The sequence below is a fragment of the Zingiber officinale genome, chromosome 7A (genome assembly GCF_018446385.1).
Source record: "Zingiber officinale cultivar Zhangliang chromosome 7A, Zo_v1.1, whole genome shotgun sequence".
NCBI lineage: Eukaryota > Viridiplantae > Streptophyta > Magnoliopsida > Zingiberales > Zingiberaceae > Zingiber > Zingiber officinale.
Window position 1 is genome coordinate 5,178,802 of NC_055998.1, and position 18,839 is coordinate 5,197,640.

An 18,839-nucleotide genomic window follows, 5' to 3' on the forward strand; every position below is an offset into this window, starting at 1 on the left:
AAGTGTTGAACCATGCAAGTCAATTGTACAAGGAGGGCATAATTCATGATAATGTAGCATAAATACTTCGGTATCTGAAAATGAATGTGGATTGGGAGCTAAAAAGAAGAAAAGAAAGGATCCTTATAAGTGAAGGTCAATGAAGTGTGAACTTTTGGTTGCTTTTTGGCAAAATTTTGTTTAGTACATGAATTATGAAACATTGTTTTAGTTATGGTTATTTTGTTTAGAACATGAATTATAGTTTCTCTCTTATATTCTTCAATGATGTGATTTGTGTGTTTCTATTTGTTTCATCCTCTTCTATATCTATGTGTTTTGTGTGTATCTGTTTGTTTAATTTCATCCCTTTTTATTTTCTATTTGTTCATTATGTCAGGTGGATAAATGAGTTTATGTATCTATTGTTCTGTTTTGTTTCATGCCCTTTTGTATCTATTCTGTTTGTTTCTGTATTTGTGTGTATTATTTACCAATCTGTTTGTTTCATCACCTTTTATCTTTTATCTACTGACCAGACATGAATCTATAAAACTAGACGACATTATAGAACTTAATCTCGTGTGACGCAAGTACAATGTGTTGTAAAAATAGCTGGAGAAGGTTTTGAATGATGTTATGATTAATTGATTGCCTTTTTCAGGATTCATGTGATCATTTTATATCCTTTGATACAAACAGACACATTCTTGTGCCTTTTGGTTCTCCGCGATGACCCAATTAATGTGCATTTTCGAATTGGCTAGATTTGATGAGCGAGTTCGATATTATTATGATCGAAGAGGCAATGTTTTGTTAATCTTTATAGACTATTGCTCAAGTTATGGTCATCCAATCTCTCTGATCGAGACAACACATGGCTTATTATTATAATTAACTATACTCGAAACAAGATTGAGGAAAAGATTGAAGTTGGTTTTTTAGGAACTTAGTGCCTTTTGTAGCTGGATTAAGTTCAGTGTGGCCAACCTAATTGAACTTAGTTTTTTCTTTTATTCTAAAAAAATAAAAGATCGAGAAAATGATCAAAATTCTTCCATAAAACTTGCAATTCAAATAAGAGGGGGATGAAATAACAAGAGGAACAAAATCAAGAGACTGTGACAACAAATGGTACACATCAAAAATCAAACCATTGTGCCAAGACCATCGGCAACTACTCTGAAAAAAATTACAGCCATTGCAGCGACAGCAAGAAACAAAGCATCTCTGTTGTCTATTCTCCTCTAGCCCCTCCTCTACTTTTGCACCCCTTACGGGCTCCCATCCTTCAATCCACCAACCCAAATCTCCTCTATTCAATGTCAATTCTCTCAATCTTTCCCTTGAGCCTGTGGGAGTCGCACGGAGGCCAACCCTGCAACAACTGAAGCTAGCGTTGGAGTGGAGCTTGCGGGTGTCGGTGTGGAGGCGGCGACGGAAGGTCGAGACATCGATGGGGCCGGTGGAAGAAAAGGGTCTTTCGTTAGGAGAAGGAAGAAGGCAGAATCAAGGAAGGAGAGCATGATCAGCGCTTGAGCCAGCCACTGGGGAGGTCCTGTTCGAATGTTTATTTTTATGATGTGAAATGTTGACTGGTTAAGGAGAAATGACGCTTTTTTTCTCAGTATTTTTTTCCCACGTAGACAATCAATGATCGCCAACTTAGCATTTACCGGTCAAAATTTTCAATTTACGGGACTAAAAGTGTAAATTAATTCCTAACAAGTTTAAAATTAGAAAAAAAAAATACAAATTACATGACCAAAACTATAATTTTCTCATTTATATATAAATGGAGAATTTCAAAAAAATAACCTAAAGATGTAATAAAAGATGGTGATTTACTCTATTCCTTTGATTTCTTAAACAAGATTAAATTCATGCACATCTTTCTTGATTACTCACTTAGCTATTTTGCTAACTTTCTACATTCCTTGGCCTCCAGTTTTGCAGACACAGGAAACCTTTTGATATTATGATTGGTCCCAACTTTACATAGAGTTGTTCAAAAATTTCGACGTTCTAGTTCCTGTTTTAATTTTATTTTGTTGTATTTATATTTTGTTTCAGGTGTCATCTTACTTTATAGTTTTCTTGTCTGCGAAAAAGATGATATATATAAAATAGGATAAATTTCTTGATTATTATGTTTAGATGGTTCTTAGGATTTTTTTTTTTTTATTATATCATCACCGAGTGGGTACCGAGAACTAGACCCCCAGGACGTGACACTATCGGCCGATGATCTCTTGCAGTAGTATAGATATCAGCAAGAAGCCTCAATCACACTGATAAGTGCATTCCCCGTGGTTCTAAATAGCAATATGTCTTCATTGCCAATTAATAAGACCCTCCTCTTGAAGCTAGGTCGCTCCTTTTTTAAATGTTTTTGCAACCATTGTTGGCTTAAATTTGGAAACAACGAACTGAAAAACATGTCAATTAAGTTCCCAGCTTGGCCGCTCAGTGTCACCTTCTACTGTTGAGACTCATTATTCAGCAACTGGCCTGAGAGAAACCAGGTAGAGGGAATTGGTGTTCTGTTGGATCATTCGCTCTTTCCAAGAAATACATGTGAAGATGGCCATCGCTGCTTAGTTTCGTGTAGTTCTTTATTTTGCTCTTAATATGTTTGTTTTACATGAAATTTGGCAGCATGCATGACCTCTATATTAACTTTTCTTTTTAGAGAAAAAAAAATCTCTCGGACGTATTCAAATCGTAGGTGACATCTATACTAACCGACACTGAAGTCCATTCATCACATTAAGAATCGATTATCCGGTTAGTCTTGAGTCAAGACAATATATATATGCCACCTGCTCAAAACTGCTTCACTTTCCTATGCAGATAAGCAACTAATCAATCCTTTTCCACTTTGCTCCGAGGTAGCCGTAATACAATTGCTGTACGCATGTTCTCGCTTACTTAATTTACACATCTGTACACTAATCATATTAGTTTAGTGGAGAAGGTCTTTACCTAGCAACTTAAGATACAGCAGCGCTTTAAATTGTCAAACCTATTACTATATAAGATTCTATATTTATATACATCAGTATTCATCCAGTACTGCAAATGGGAAACTACGGTTGTGTTTAGGAGCTGCCAGTTGAAGATGTTGCAGTATTGCAATATTCGTCGTCGTCATCCTCGTCGAGATCATCAAAGCCCCAAAACTCTTCTTCCTCGACCTCCTCCGGCATATTCCATCGATCTTGCAAAATCTCGCCACCCTCCAGGATCTCCATTACCTGCCAAACAAACCGTTTTATATTTACAGTTGCAGTTACGTGAAACCAGAGATTTTAAACTACTTGTCTTTGTTTATTCTGCATCTTAACTCTTGTTTATAAAATTATAAGTCATCAAAAGCCCGTGACTAGTATTCCTCGTGCCTATAAGAGAGAGCGAGGCAATTAATATACTTCTGATGATGAAGCTAGGGGTAAGAGAATCTTCTATGTTGGTTATTTTCTTTTAAGACCTCAAGACGAACTCGATTTTTTGAACCCACAGATGTGAAAGCCTTTTTCCATGTTTATCACTAAGATGTTACATCTTCCCTTATATTATAAGTATTCACCAAGTCTACGCTTGGTGAAGGTTTCACGTTACTCTCACAAAACTTCCCACTCATCAGTTAGCAATAAAGCTCCATCAGGGAATCAATAGGAGGATGGAATTATGCGCATGAAAACAACGTATAACCAAACGATCTCAGTGAGGAGGCTTGCGTTTTCTAATCACCTCCAATTTCAACTTGCAATTATTGATGAAATCGTACAGGACGACAGGAAACTTGCAATGACTAGAAGCCACGCAAATACTGACAAATACTGCATAATCAAGTGAAGCTTCCTACTTGCATTTGTGCTGAATTTTATCATTTTATAATAAAGTTCATAATTTACTGTCGAGATTAGACTACTTGTAGCAGACAGTAAGTTACCTCAGTCATGGAAGGTCGCAAAGCTGCAGTAGCTCTGATACAAAGAGAGGCCGATAAGGCGACCCTTTTGAGCTGTTCCATGTCGTAATCATCTCCTAATCTTGGATCGACTAACATTTGTACCATGCCATCATTTAGAAAAGGCCTCGCCTGCAAAGACGTGGAATTACTCGATCAAGGTACTCAGGAGGTTAAACTTATCTTGATGGATTCATGGAGAAAAGTTACACTTACCCAGCTAAGCAAGCTTTTATGGGAGCCATCTACCGGCTTCCTACCCGATATGATCTCTAACAGGAAGACACCAAAGGAGAAGACGTCGGTCTTTTCGTCCACAATACCGTGCATGAAGTACTCCGGCGCCACACAACTGTTGATAGCATGAGCTCCACTTAAGAGACAGATCAATTTAAATTGTATCCAATTTCATAGTTGCTATATATCGAAGCCAAGACTAAGTTTGAGGTGTGTACCCAAATGTGCCTTGTATTGGCCCGACGGCGCGATAAGCCCACTCCGACGGAAGCCATTTGGCAAGGCCGAAATCCGAAATCTGAGATGGAGAATTTGTTTTGGTATCGAGAACGCAATAATTTAGCAAGGAGCGATCGACAAGGTTACTACCTGGGCTTCAAAGTTTGTAGTGAGGAGGATGTTTGAGGCCTTGATGTCCCTGTGGATGATCCTTCTCTGGCATCCCTTGTGCAGGTAATGAAGTCCCCTAGTCGTTCCAAGCGCTATGTTGTACCTCAACCCCCAAGCCATCGGCGGTGAATTCTCATCTGCAACAGTTAGAAGAGCACACTCCAGTCCAGTCCAGTCCAGTCCGTGGGCGATCATGCCACAAGTTTTATTTGCAACTTAACTAATGTTACCATGGAGATTGGATGATACGGAACCGCGAGAAGAGAACTCAAAGATCAAATGGAGGTCACGATCGATGCAGCAGCCCAGAAGAAGGGAGACATTGGGGTGGCACACATGGCCGATGGTGCCGAGCTCCGTCAGGAAATCCTTCTCCCTTTTCTCGTCCGACGAAGTCCTCATCAGCCTCTTCACGGCGATCACCTGCCCGTCCTCCAGCACTCCCCTGTACACCTCCGCGTACCCGCCTCTGCCCACCGCGTTATCTACCCCACCCCAAGAAGAAGAAGAAGCAAGATTAGATTTTGAGGAGCAATGCCGACTGGAAGAGAGCTCCAGTCCTTTAAAAGATTAACCTTTGTGGAAACCATCGGTAGCCTTGTAGATTTCTTCGTAGGCGAAGCATCTCCAGCTCGGTTTCAGGGGCGGTTTCAAGTCGGGAACAGGGGAGACGGCCTCCTCTTTGCACTCTTCCTCCTTGCTCCTCCGTCCAATGGTAGAAAGAAAGCGCTTGAGGCTTCCGCTTCTGGTGTAAAGCTGCCTCATTCTTCCTCTCTGCAACAAGAGAAGAGAAAAGAAAAGGCGGACCAAAGAGAGAAACTCTGAACTGGAAGGAGATGGATTGGAACTAATGGCTTTCAAAACAGTGTAGTAAGAAAAAGCTGAGGCGATCCTTTGCTTTCCTAGGGATACAATTATACAAAGGAAGCATCGATCGCAACTGGCTGTACTCTGTTGGTATCTGTTCTTGGGTTGCAATTAAGAGGAAAAATAAAGGATGACAAGTCTAACAAGAATTTAAAGATAACATCAATTCTCCACAAAATTAATTTTATGAAACGAACTTGTCCTATCTATTGATTCCGCCACGAGAATGATGGTTGTGATAAAAGAAACTTTTGTGGTTTACATGCTTCGACTTGGATTGTCAATATTTTGTTGGGTATAAAACTTTCAAGTCACTCTGTGTATAATAATTGGAGTTTTTATAGAGTTGTTTACTTAAAAAGTTGTATTTAAAATGTTAATCTATTGCGTTTTTTTAATCTCGTGCAAGAGCGATCTGTCTTTTTTCATGAGTCGCTTGTCAAATTTCCTTCATCAAGGAAGACCTTAAGTAAAGGCCTAAGGCCGCTTTTATAAAATTCCTAAAAATATTTTGAATATTCATTAAAATATTCCTCCTACGTAACGTTAGTCGCTATCAGTGATTTATCTCTTATATTAGTCTGGAGATGAATTGATGGAAGCGTTGTGATGAGTTAATCATCTTTTGTCACTATGAATTATCGTTTGGGTAGCTGAGGACATAGTCGAGTTGGTTATCACATGATAAATTTATTAAATTGAGTAAGGATTGAATCCCGGTAAAAATCAAGAAATTATCCTATCATGTGATGACCAAAGTTTCTTGATTTATTTCTTCCTAATAGTGTGGGACAGTTATGGAAGGCCTCCAGCATGACGGATTTCACTTTAATTGCAGAATGAATTATCGTTGGAGTAGTCCGAACATTGGTATAGTGATTTAGCATTTCAAGAAGTTAATTAGGTAGGATCAAATTTTAGTTGCGGTGCATTAATGAGATGTTGCTCAAGTGGGATAATAACTCTAAGAATATTGGCCACTTAGATGTGTTGAGTTTCAATGGTTACAAATAAAATTTCACATTGAAAACATATATAAAAGATCATAAACTTATAAAGAAAAGATATTTTCATTGATATAAAACCCTTTTAGATAGAACATAACAATAAAATCATGACATTTAAGCCTAAAATAAATAATATTATATTGTCGACTATACATAAATATCTTAATTCTTTTGATCCCTAACTCGATTCAAATAACTATTTAGGTAACCAAAATAACCTTTAATATTGAAAATATATTTATATCCATTGGACTTTAAATTTTCTCAAAATATTCCACTGCGGCCCTTGTAATAACTTTTATATTTTTCTAATAAAATTTCATTTTTTTAATGTAATTATAATTATGCTTTGATAATTCTAATATTTTTAAAATCTGAATATATAAAATTATATTTTGCTTAAATACAATTTTATTTATTCATGCAATCATTGTTATACTTTTCTAATGATACTTGCTAACGTTTAAGAATAATTTTTGAAGTTTTGAATTAGTTGATGGGGACTAAATTTTGTGTTGAGAGGCAGGGTTTATTATTATTATTATTATTATTATTATTATTATTATTATTATTATTATTATTATTATTATTAAATATTTAGATCTGACTAATCAACCTGATTCCATAAAAGATTTTATCAGTCATTAAAATAAATTAAAAAAATATAAATAGCAGTCCAAACCATATAATGATCTAGCAGTTACAGTGATTCAAACGTGAAAAGACAAATTTCTTATGCTAGTTTTGAATCCGGGATACATAAAAGCCCATAAAGATCATTGAAGATTTTATATTAAAATTTTCCTTGGTAGAACTTGATTGATAAGCTAGCTCAGGGGCCATGCCACTGTGTGCGCCACAGCTATCTACAGCTTCAAATTGGGTCCTGCTCGGTTGCATCAATTGTTCAATTATTGGGACTTGTATTTTTTTTTAATTTTATTATAAAAACTGCCTGGCTCACCAAATCAAGCATAATATATAGATGAGTGAAAGGCCAAATCATGAAGTGAGAGCTATTAATTGTATTTAGGTTAGATGACACGCATCTGCCTCGTTCTTTAATTTATGCGAATTAGGCCGAACATGTTATTTGGCATTGGTAAAGGCACGTACACTAGCTCTTTAAGCCTAGGTTTATAAATCAGTCCAGTGTCGGACCAAGTTAATTTAATTGGATGGAGTAGTTAATTAAACTTTTTGTTACAACTACGTCAATGACTTTATATACGTGTCCACCAGCGAAGTTATTAGATTAATCTTTGGAATGTAAAAAATAATGCGAAAGTATAGAAAAATTAAGATATATGAGAGACGATATTATATCAAAACTTAAATGCTTTGAGTATGTAGGGACAATAATGGGTTCAGTTAATATATATAGTTTTTTTATCCTACAAAATTAACTCGAATTTAACGAAATCAACTGTCTCAATGTTTTGGTCTTTCAAACTAAATTTTGCTCAAAGATGATATGTAGAACCACCCAATCCATGTGCCTTGCTTTTTATTTATTTTTTCTAACAAAATCAATAAAAAAATCTCACCACTAACTCACTTCTTTTAAAAAAAAAATATTCTAAAACAAAAATGTCCTTTTCTATTTGCCTAGTGTTCCATACTTTTTATTTGCACCTAGGAGAACTTTTATGTTCTAGAAGACTATATTTTACTTTTTTATTTTTTGACTTATTAAAAACACAAAAACATAAAAATAACTTCTGACACAATATCATCACATGAATTTGATTTCTATATGATACTGAGGTAAATAAGGCTCTACATGGTAGACAATTTATTTGGTTAAAGAGTCATATGGTATAATTCGGGACTTGATCAATAGACTCCATGTTGTGCATGTACTACCAAGTTAAATAGTTTCCTAAGCCCAAGCGGAGTGCAAGCATCCAGTGGTTGCCCGAGTGGCTTGCTCCGAGCACTCGTTCGGGCTCATTGTCCACTAAAGCACCATCCTAACTGTCTCAATGCCTGATCCTGAGTGGACTCCAAGTATTCTGGAGCACCATATAGAAACACATTATGTGCCTTTTTTCTCTCAAATTGACATTACTAAGTCTCATCTAGTTAGGTCCCACGGGATGCCCCCTTCCCACACACACGCGCGCCCACACACACACAAATCGTGCATTTTTGCCGAGCATCTCTCTAGGAGTGGGGGAGGGGGGCACTCTTCCATATAATTTTGTTGAGCACCTAGATTATGCTGCTGAATATCACTTCATCCACTAATATCTCTCAACGCCCTAACACTCATCGTCCAACCACTTCTACTCGAATGATGTTGTTCTCAAGACGAGAGGCTCCGTCATTTTGCTTAGTTGACCCGAGACAAGAGGCTTCACCATTTAGCTTGATCATGTGGAATCGACACTCTTGCTCATCACCTCTAGGCTCTGTTGACCCAATGCTCTTGTTCATCTCCTCTTGGTCCCACTGAACTAACACTCTTGCCAAGTCGGCTCAGTTTTGTTGAACTGACACTCTTGTCCAGGTTGTTCAGCTTCACCTAACTGACACTCCTACCTAGTCAGCTCAACTCCACCAATCTGACGCCTTTCAGTTTAACATGCCAAAACCTTCAGTCCGACTACCCCGACTAGTCAATAATACGTGGGACAATACATGAGCTATCATAGCACGTGAGACATCACGTGGGCTGACATAGTACGTAGAACAGCATAGCTCACATGGCGTACAATAACTTGATGCAGCATGACCCTCTGCAATACAAAACGTGGGTGACATGACTGTAGATACGATGTGACATCTTTCTTACCAAGTTATGACATCCCATCAATTAATACCTAGGGGAGAGAAGTATCAGGTAGTAGTGATATAAAAGGAGCTCGCTCTTGTAGCCAAAGGTATGCATGCACACGCCTACATACTCACAAACCAATGACACTTCTCACTTACTGATCTTCTTTTCCACCTCCCACTATCAAAGTTCTGACTTAAGTGTCGGAGTGGTTGACTCGAAGCACCCCTGACCTTCATTTTAACCCTCTCTCTCTTTCTTTAGTTTCCCAGACAATCTAGCCTGTCGGTCTTCTTTAGAGCTCGACGACTTCGTCAATATAGAAGACAACTGTCTAACGGCTCATTTATCAACTATCTCAGGCAAGAACAAATTGGCATCATCTCTGAGAACTCTAAGTTGAGACCCTAAAGTAAGATGTTGAGATTGCTAACACTATATAAATCGCCTAGAATAAAGGCAACTATGCCAATGAAAGAGGATCAGTAGAAAAGCATTATATGTTCTTGTCAACATCGAGCAAGAAATCATAGACATTTTTTCTCCAAATACGGTTGGATTTAGCATTCAAGAAGGAGTGTGCTAGGATATCAACATGTTATTTCATATACAAGTTGGATAGTTAGGAGATTGAAGCAAACTAATATCTCTTCTACATATCTCCTCCGTCTTTGCAGTGGAGGAAATTCTTCCCATATTGGTCTTCCACCCGTCCCATGCTCATCATGTTCAAAGAAAGTCTACCGGTTTCAAGCACTCCATTCGCTTCCTTCAAAGCCATCTCCAAGTGGAGGTATTGTTTTTCCATCTGTTGTTTCTTGGCTAGCTCGCCTTCCTCCACCCCTCTAAGTCCCAAGCAAGGTAGCTTGGCTCAACCAAACAAGACAACCTAATCTTCCAGGCGACTCGACTCGACCATACAAGACATTCTAATCTTCCAGTGAGCTCAACTTGGTCAGACAAAACATTCAATCTTCTAGGTAGCTCGACTCTGTCAGACAAGACAACCCAGTCTTCTAGGCAACTCGACTCGGCAAATAAGACAACCCAATTTTCCAAGCAGCTTGACTTGGTTAGACAAGACAACCCAGTCTTCCAAGTAGCTCGACTCGACTATACAAGACAACTCAGTCTTATAGGCAGCTCGACTCGACTAGACAAGATAATTCCAGCCCAACTCAACCAAACAAGGTAACTCAGTCTTCTAGACAGTTCAATCCAAACAACTCATTCTTAATTTTCTACTTGACAGTTTTAGATTATCATCTCAAGCTATCTCGACACATAAGTTTGAACTTGAATTCTATGAATTTTAATTTAGAATATATCCCTCTTTTTTTATCAAGCAAAAAGGTTGACTCCCTCATACTCTTGTGTCTCCACAAAATTAGATCCCCTAGTTTGAGACCAGCAATGTCCAATTAGCAATTTTTATTTTCAAGATTCAATCTCTTCCAATTCAGATATAGTCACGGATCAAGAATACATCTCCTAGTCTCGAACGAGCGGCATCCATTAGCAATTGCCCTTTTTAGAGTCCAATCTCTGACTCAGACATAGTCACAGATCGAGCTCATATAAGCCACTTGGTCTCGAACGAATGATGTCCATAAGCAATTGTCTTTTTCAGGGTCTAATCTCTCTTGACTCGGATATAGTCGCATATCGAGCATCTATATCCTCCTGGTTTTGGATCTGTGGCATCCATCAATAATTTCCCTTTTAGGATCTAATCTTTCTTGACTCAGATATATTCACAGATCGAGCATCTATATCCCTTGGTACAATCTTGGATAAATAACTTATCTTTTTAGGGTCCAATCTCTCTCGATTCAGACATAATCATGGATCGAGTCCATATATCCCCTTGGTTTCAAACCAACGGTGTCTATCAACAATTGCCTCCTTTTGAGATCGAATCTCTCCTAACTCAAAGATAGTCACATATCGAGCTATTATCTCTCTGACTCCATAGATATTTAGGAGTCATGGAATTTAATAAAATCATATTTCTGTTAATAGTAGATACCTCTCCAATTTTTAGGCCCTATAGTCCAATCAATCAGAGTCCCGCCTCCTTCGATTAGACTTGGGGATATATATATATGATGTAGAGGTCAATTGGATCCATGTGATGAGCCCTTCACTTAGTCAACATAGGAGCCAAGCAGCACAATTTGGGACTTGGTCAATAGACTCAACATGACTTGTTCACTATCGAGCCGAATAATTTCCTAAGCCCGAGTGGAGTGCAAGCATCCAGTGGTTACCCGAGTTGCTTGCTCTCGAGCACTCGCCCAAGCACATTGTCCACCTAAGCACCATCCTGATTGCCCTTATGCCTAATCCCGAGTGGGCGAGGAGTATTCTGGAGCACCATCTAGAAGCACAGTATATATTTTTCTTCTCACATACTAACATTACCAAGTCTCATCAAGGTGGGACCCACGAGATGCACTCTCTCCAAAAAAAAATCACGCATTAATGTCGATCATCTCTAAGGGGAACTATTTTCATACAATTTTACTGAGCATCTAAATTACGCTGTTGAACACCGCTTCATATATCCACTAAGATCGCTCAATGCCCAAACATTCATCATCCAACCACTTCTACATGAATGACGATGGTCCCGAGATGAGAGGCTCCGTCATTTGGCTCAGTTAATCCAAGATGAGAGACTTCATCATTCAACTTGAACAAGTCGACCTAATGCTCTTGCTCATCTCCTCTCGACCCGGACCCAACGCTCTTGCTCATTTTCTTTTGGCTCCGCCGACCCAACGCTCTTGCTTATCTTCTCTCGGCCTTGTCAACCCAAGACTCTTGCCCCAATCTGCTCAGCTCTACCGAACAGACACTCTTGCCTAGTCGACTTAACTCCGTCGAACTGATACTCTTGCCCAGTCGGCTCAGCTCCACCGAACCGACACTCCTGCCCAGTTGGCTCAGCTCCACTGATATGATGCCCCTCAACATGATATGTCAAATCCTCCAGCCCAAGTACCCCGACTGATCAATAGCACGTGAGACAACATAAGAGCTATCATAGCACATGAGAGATCACGTGGGTTGACATAGCACGTGGAATAACATTACGCACATGGCGTGTGATATCTTAATATAGCATGGCCCTCTATAATATAGAATGTGGATGACATGACTGTAGATACAATGTGATGCCTTTCTTATCGGGTATGATATCCCATCAATTAATACCTAGAGGAGAAGAGTATCAGGCAACAGTGATATGAAAGATGCCCGCTCCTATGAGCAAAGATACACATATACACATGCATACATATTCACAAACCATCAATACTCCTCACTTACCGTTCTTCTTCACTTCTCCTTGCTGGAGTTCTAACTTATGTGTCGGAATGGTTAAGTCGTGGCACCTCTAAGCTCCATTATGACTCCATCTCTCTCTTTCTTTAACTTCGCAAACAATTTAGCCCGTCGATCCTTCCTTGGCATTTGATGACTTTATCATCATAGAAGATAGCTATCCGATGACTTACTCATCGATGATCTTAGACAGGAACCTCCTGAATCCGTAAAAACCTTATTTATTGAATTTGCGTGTTGGCATTAAAGAAACTTAAATTTAAGCGATGCATAATTTTGCTTCAGCATTTGCTAAACTTTTGGGTCAAAAGTGGATCCCGAAGCCCAGGGGCCGCCTAATCAAACTCAGATAACTATTTGACCAAAAAATTATAAATTTAAATAAAAAAATATTTAAAAACTAATACATCAAATGACCATTAACAAGCCAAATTAATGATCGTGTTAAAAAAATGTCACTTTGAATGATTAGATTCATCAAATTAATGGTAGCTAAAGCCACCGCTCTAACATTTGACAAGCCACCACTGACGTTGGAGTAGACATGTTCATCCACTAAACCATAGAGTCTCTAATAATACAAATACAAACTACAATTTAGAAGAATACAGAAAAGGAATGAGAAATTAGATGTTTAAATCTCTCGCTTAATAGTAGAAAATATGATGATTATGTTTCTCGATTTCCAGCTCTTTTTCCACAATGTCGCCGACGATTAGCCTTCGACGGGACTATCCGAATCCGCTTAGCCACACGGACGAAATCCCTGCAATTATTGGAAATTTCAAGTCATCAACAGAAGAACTCGAGTAATGATCGTAGTAGCCATTGCAGAGGAAGATTAAAGTTTAGTGCAGGCTCACTTCCAGTTTAGATCGCCGGCGAGGAGCAGGTCGTCCTCCATGTCTTCATAGGCCACCACGTGACCCGGTACCGCATTGGCCAGCGCCAGCTCCGCCTCCGCCTCCTCCCCTCCCTCGTCCGAGTCCACGAACATGCGGCGCAGGGCCTTGGCCAAGCTTTCGTAGCTCGTGTGGTCCTCCAGGCAGACGCGGTGGCAGATGGCGCGCCCCTCGAGGACGACAGTCACCGGAGGGACGACCGACGCCACCGTACCGTCGCCCGCCACGGAAAGACTCAACAGCTTGAACGTGGACGTAGCTCTCGGCTGTAGTTGCGGCGACGTCTGAAGCGCCGAGCAGGAGCGATAAAAGGTGTGCAGGTTGCTGGTCCCTTTCTCGTCGACCCACCGCCGCTTGAGCGAGCCGTGATGAAGCTCCACCCCGTCCATTGTCTCCGCCGCTTGGCCCTCGTCTCCACCTCTCTCTCTCTCTCTCTCTCTCTCTCTCGCTCGCTCTCTGATTGATTTGGGAAATTGATAGGTCACCGTTAAGGTATATATAATTAAGTGCAACTACCTGTGTGTCCGAAACAGAGTAAACGTGGATAGAGCATGATACCAGAGAGGCTGTGGGCTTATATAAGGCAATGAGAGAATTGGGTTCGCTTGGAAGCACGAAAGGTGTTTGTGCGCTGTCCTCTTCCTAGGGATCGGAGGAAAAGCGTAGAAGAGACGTCGGTGCGTGATTTTCCTTGTTGTAATCCGTGGAGATGGGGTGGTGTAGTCTCGACCGCTGCCTCTGCCGCTGCAGCCGGCGGCCGCCTCGCCGTTTGACTCTCTCATGTTCCTTGGAGTCCGCACTTAATGTGCCTTGCTACTCTGTCTACTCCATGTGATATTGTCTGCCTCGTTCAGTCGTTTGGCATAAAGGAAAATGTGAAATCATGTTTGAGTCAAAATTTGGGTGACCTTATGAAGCCAAAGAATTCCAATCCGCAGTTTAATGTTGTTTTACCGGCGATGAAGTATTGATTTTTATAGTATATTGTTACGGTGAATAAGCCCCCGAAGTTGGGATAGGTGGTGAAATCAGAATTTTAGTTTGGGTGGGTTAAATTTAAAATAAATTATTATTTTTTATATGAAACATCTTGTTTATAAAAAACTTAATATACCATATTATATAATAAATCTTCGTATAATGATAATATTTTAATAAAATATTAATAAATAATTAAAAATATAAAAATAGATTAAAAGAGTATATAAAAGAATAAATATAAAGCATCATAAATATATTAAATTAAGTTCACTGATACTATGTTTTATTTTATAAGATTTCTCATTAAACTCATTAATCATGTCCGAAAGCGTGTTGAAAAGTTGGGAGATGGTGATTTCGCTGACTAAACGTGGATTTCATCCCGCTCTATAAAACAAATGACGTCAGTACCGAACCAGGGAAGGGGACCCTGGCATTGGTCCTCCGACGCTCAAGTCGGTCACTGGAATATGGAGAAAAATGGAGTAATAGTAGCGGCAGTAGTGTTGGACCCCGTGATTATTTTGATGTGATCAACCAAATTAGGTTAGGTGCTGTTTGGTTTAATCCATGTGTCAAAGTGTGCAGGAGCTTAGGAGTACAGGAAGTCGAGCAGAAGACGCGGCTAGCGAGAAGGATGGCATGAGAGAGAGCCAACGGGCTCAGTGCGTCTGAGGGACGAGGTACCGCGAAAGAGTACATTGGTGGACGAGAAGAACATGTTAGGATCGATGATCGCGGCTAGAGAGGGGGGTGTGAATAGCCGACCCCAAATCTTCGCGTTTCTTCCTACGATTAGGGTTAATGCAGCGGAAATAACTAAATAGAAACGCAAAAGGAGAAGCAAACCTCAACACGAAGATGTAACGAGGTTCGGAGATGATACTCCTACTCCTCGGCGTGTCCGTAAGGTGGACGAAGCCTATCAATCCGTCGGTGGATGAGTCCCCGGATAACCGGCTAATAAATACTCCTTGTGGGTGGAGAAACCTCGCCACAAACTTTGCAACAGCAATACAGGAGTAGAAAGCAGCAAGAAGCAAAGTACAATACAAATGTATGAAACACCTTCGCTTACTTGCCTTCTCTTCGACTGGATGAAGCAACAGCTTCAAGCGACGCCTACAACAGCAGGAACCCAGCCGAAAGGAAGCTCACGCGAAGCTTCAAGCAGAATCGAGCTCAGCAAACTCAAATCACAGCAGTAGAACTTGCAGCAGCAAGAAGAAGAAGAGCAAGAAGTAGTCCCTGCACTGTAGAAGCCCTCAGCCTCTTATACCTGCATCCACCTGCGAAGAAGAGAAGACAGAAGACTAGTCGTTGTGAGCCAACGGCTAGTGCCAGACCGATCAGGCATCACCCTGATCGGTCCAGGGTGATCTGATCGGTCATGGGGACCGATCAGGCTATCTGATCGGTCCCCGCACCGATCAGCACACCAGAGTTGCCCAACTCTGAACGTCCCTGATCGGTCCCGGACCGATCAGTTTCATGCCGATCGGTCCCGCACGATCGAAGCTCACAGAGGCATCGATCGCTTTCGATCGGTCTCGCACCGATCAAGAAACCATAAGATCACCGGATCGGTCACTGATCGATCCGGTCTTGGTTTTTGCCCAAACCAAGTCCAAACCAATATCCGGTCAACATTGATCTATTGGTACATCATGCTTAGCATCCGGTCACTCCCTTGACCTGCTAAGACTCCCCACCAAGTGACCGGTCAATCCCTTTGACCCACTTGGACTTTTCTCTTCGTGTCAAGTATCCGGTCACTCCCTTGACCTACTTGACCTTCTCAACACCAGATGTCCGATCACCCTTGATCCATCTAGATTTTTCCTTGCCCGGCTTCACTCACCAGGACTTTCCAACTGCCTGGTTTCACTCACCAGGACTTTCACCAACTGCCTGGCTTCACTAACCAGGACTTTCACTTTCACCTAGCTTCACTCACTAGGATTTTCACCTGGCTTCACTCACCAGGATTTCCCGACTGCCTGGCTTCACTCACCAGGACTTTCAGGACTTTCCGAACTGCCTGGTTTCACTCACCAGGACTTTCCGAACTACCTAACATCCCAGTTAGGACTTCCCAGTCAAGTATCCGGTCAACCTTGACCTACTTGACTCTTCTTCATCCAACCTGATCAAACCCTGATCAGTATCTCTCCGTATGGACAACTGCACCTGCATTGTCCATGTTTACATGTCTTTCTGTATTGTCAAACATCGAAACCATGACCAAGGTTTACACTTGGTCAACTAGGTCAACCTTGACCTACTGGAAATTGCACCAACAATCTCCCCCTTTTTGATCTTTGACAATACCTTTAAGTTAGGCTAATCCAATAGCCTCAACTTTCTTCATGCCACTAGGTAATGAAACATAAGTTACAACCTTACATTCTCCTTCTAAGAAGACAACCTCCTTCTTAGATAATGAAGGCCTAACTTAAACCCTTCATTCTCCCCCTATTGGCACACATCAACAAACTCTCCCCCTGAAGAGTAAGTTATCGTTGTTCACAACTTCACTCGTTGTGATCAATAAACTCTCCCACTAACTCCAATGTTCTTCCTTGAACATTCTCTAGACATTCTTCCCCTTTTTGACACACATCAAAAGGAGTGAATCAAGGTCAAGAGTTTCTTCCTAATGAAAGTCTCATACCTTTCATTGAAACCCTTAATTTCCCCCTTGATACTAAATTCAACAATCAACTTAGTGATAATCCCATATCACTCATCCTCAAAAGTTTCGACGAGTAAACACTCCCCCTAAAAGTCAACTCCTCCTTGACTAATAGGTAAAACTCCCCCTAAAGGTCAACTCCCCCTTGACCATTGCACCAACAATGTCTTGGAGAGTTTCAAACCTTTAGAAATCCAAAACACCAACTCCCAGCTGAAATTTTAGACAAAACAGCCGAAAATCAGCAAGTTGGCACGCGCTGATCGGTCCCCAGACCGATCAGCCTTCACTGGATCGGTCACCAGACCGATCCAAACTCTCCTGGATCGGTCCTAGTGACCGATCCACATAGACCTGGACCGATCAGGTAGCCTCCTGATCGGTCCACGACCTCTGATTTCTGATTTCTGAATTTTTCTTCTCCCGAAATTTAGAAACCTCTAGAAAATCACAGAAAATTCCAAAAATTATGAAATTTTGAGGATACATTCCTCATAACATATACTATCATGGAAAAATAGTTTTCTAAGAAAATAACTTCCATTTCTCAATCTTGATACAAAGTTCAAAAGTCTTTGAAATAGCTCAAAGCTAACTTATCTTTGTATCAACTTGTTCAATGATGAATGCTATCACTAGAAAAGCTTCATCAAGGTTTTTCAAATCAATTTTGAAATGATTTTAAACCATTTAATTTTGGACCACAATCTTTGGGCTAGATGTACATGACTGTACATAAGCTTTCCCTATGATCCCCAATTTCGAATTAGGTTCATCTAGGTACAAGAACTATGCACCTTGATCCTAAATCATAATCCTAATATCTCACACACATCTAAGGTGTATCAAACACATCCATGTCAATTTTGATGTGAGATATGGGTTTAGGTCATCTTAGGCTAAGTTCTCATATATTTTCTAAACAACAATTTGATCTCCATATCAAAATGTGCTTTTATCCTTAAATCAATTTCATTGATTATTAATGCAAGAGATGATGACATGGTATGAAATAATATCATAAATGAAAATATGTGCCAATGTCATGATGTCATGACATAAAGTATGAAACTTAACTAAAGCATGACATATAAAGAACCTAAGCTTTATCATGACATATCAAATGATAAAATTAAACATGATGTCATGACATGTGAGGGCAAACAATCATGGCAAGATTTAGCATGAATAAGACATACCTAGATTACCTATCTAAGTATCCTTAGCCTTAGCTAATACTTAAGCTTTAACCCTTAATTGCCCTAATATGCCAAAATCCTAATTTTGACACTTCTTGAACTCTAGATTCATCTATGCTACTTAAAGATCAAATTTATCCTCAAATCTTGGCATGTTTCATTTTTCCTCAAGAGTTCTCTAGATTTTCCCAAATTGTGCCAATTGAAATTAACATCATCATTTTCCATGATGGCACATTTTACTCTTCCAAGGAGTAAATATTAATGATTGTTCCATTTCATTTTCAAAGGTTCCCAAAAACCTTAAAAATGCTCCTTGAGTGTCAATTTCCTCAAAGTTGGGTTAACTACCCTTCTAATCGGAGTTGACACTCTCTAACCCATCTATGGGGTAGAGAAGATGCTCCTAGGTACCCAATACCTATTTGAGCTCATTGGGTTCACTAAATATTCACTAGGGATAACTTCCCTAGCAACCCTTC

General features: G+C 40.0%; 2 protein-coding genes across 2 annotated transcripts; both read right to left on the bottom strand.

The window, feature by feature from the left end:
- Window positions 1–2,817: 2,817 nt before the first annotated feature.
- Window positions 2,818–5,615, bottom strand: LOC122000827 (probable receptor-like serine/threonine-protein kinase At5g57670). The gene is made up of 7 exons (XM_042555291.1): window positions 5,155–5,615; window positions 4,810–5,064; window positions 4,559–4,716; window positions 4,408–4,487; window positions 4,169–4,304; window positions 3,935–4,084; window positions 2,818–3,236 (listed from the first exon to the last, which is right to left on the bottom strand). Exons 1-7 carry the CDS (start codon window positions 5,342–5,344, stop codon window positions 3,081–3,083), a joined length of 1,125 nt encoding a protein of 374 aa, XP_042411225.1. The 5' UTR covers window positions 5,345–5,615; the 3' UTR covers window positions 2,818–3,080.
- A 7,560-nt stretch (window positions 5,616–13,175) lies between these two features.
- LOC121999878 (auxin-responsive protein IAA33-like) lies at window positions 13,176–14,266 on the bottom strand. The gene is made up of 2 exons (XM_042554511.1): window positions 13,444–14,266; window positions 13,176–13,346 (listed from the first exon to the last, which is right to left on the bottom strand). The coding sequence occupies exons 1-2, from the start codon at window positions 13,869–13,871 to the stop codon at window positions 13,250–13,252; spliced, it is 525 nt and encodes a 174-aa protein (XP_042410445.1). The 5' UTR covers window positions 13,872–14,266; the 3' UTR covers window positions 13,176–13,249.
- Between the last annotated feature and the right edge of the window lie 4,573 nt (window positions 14,267–18,839).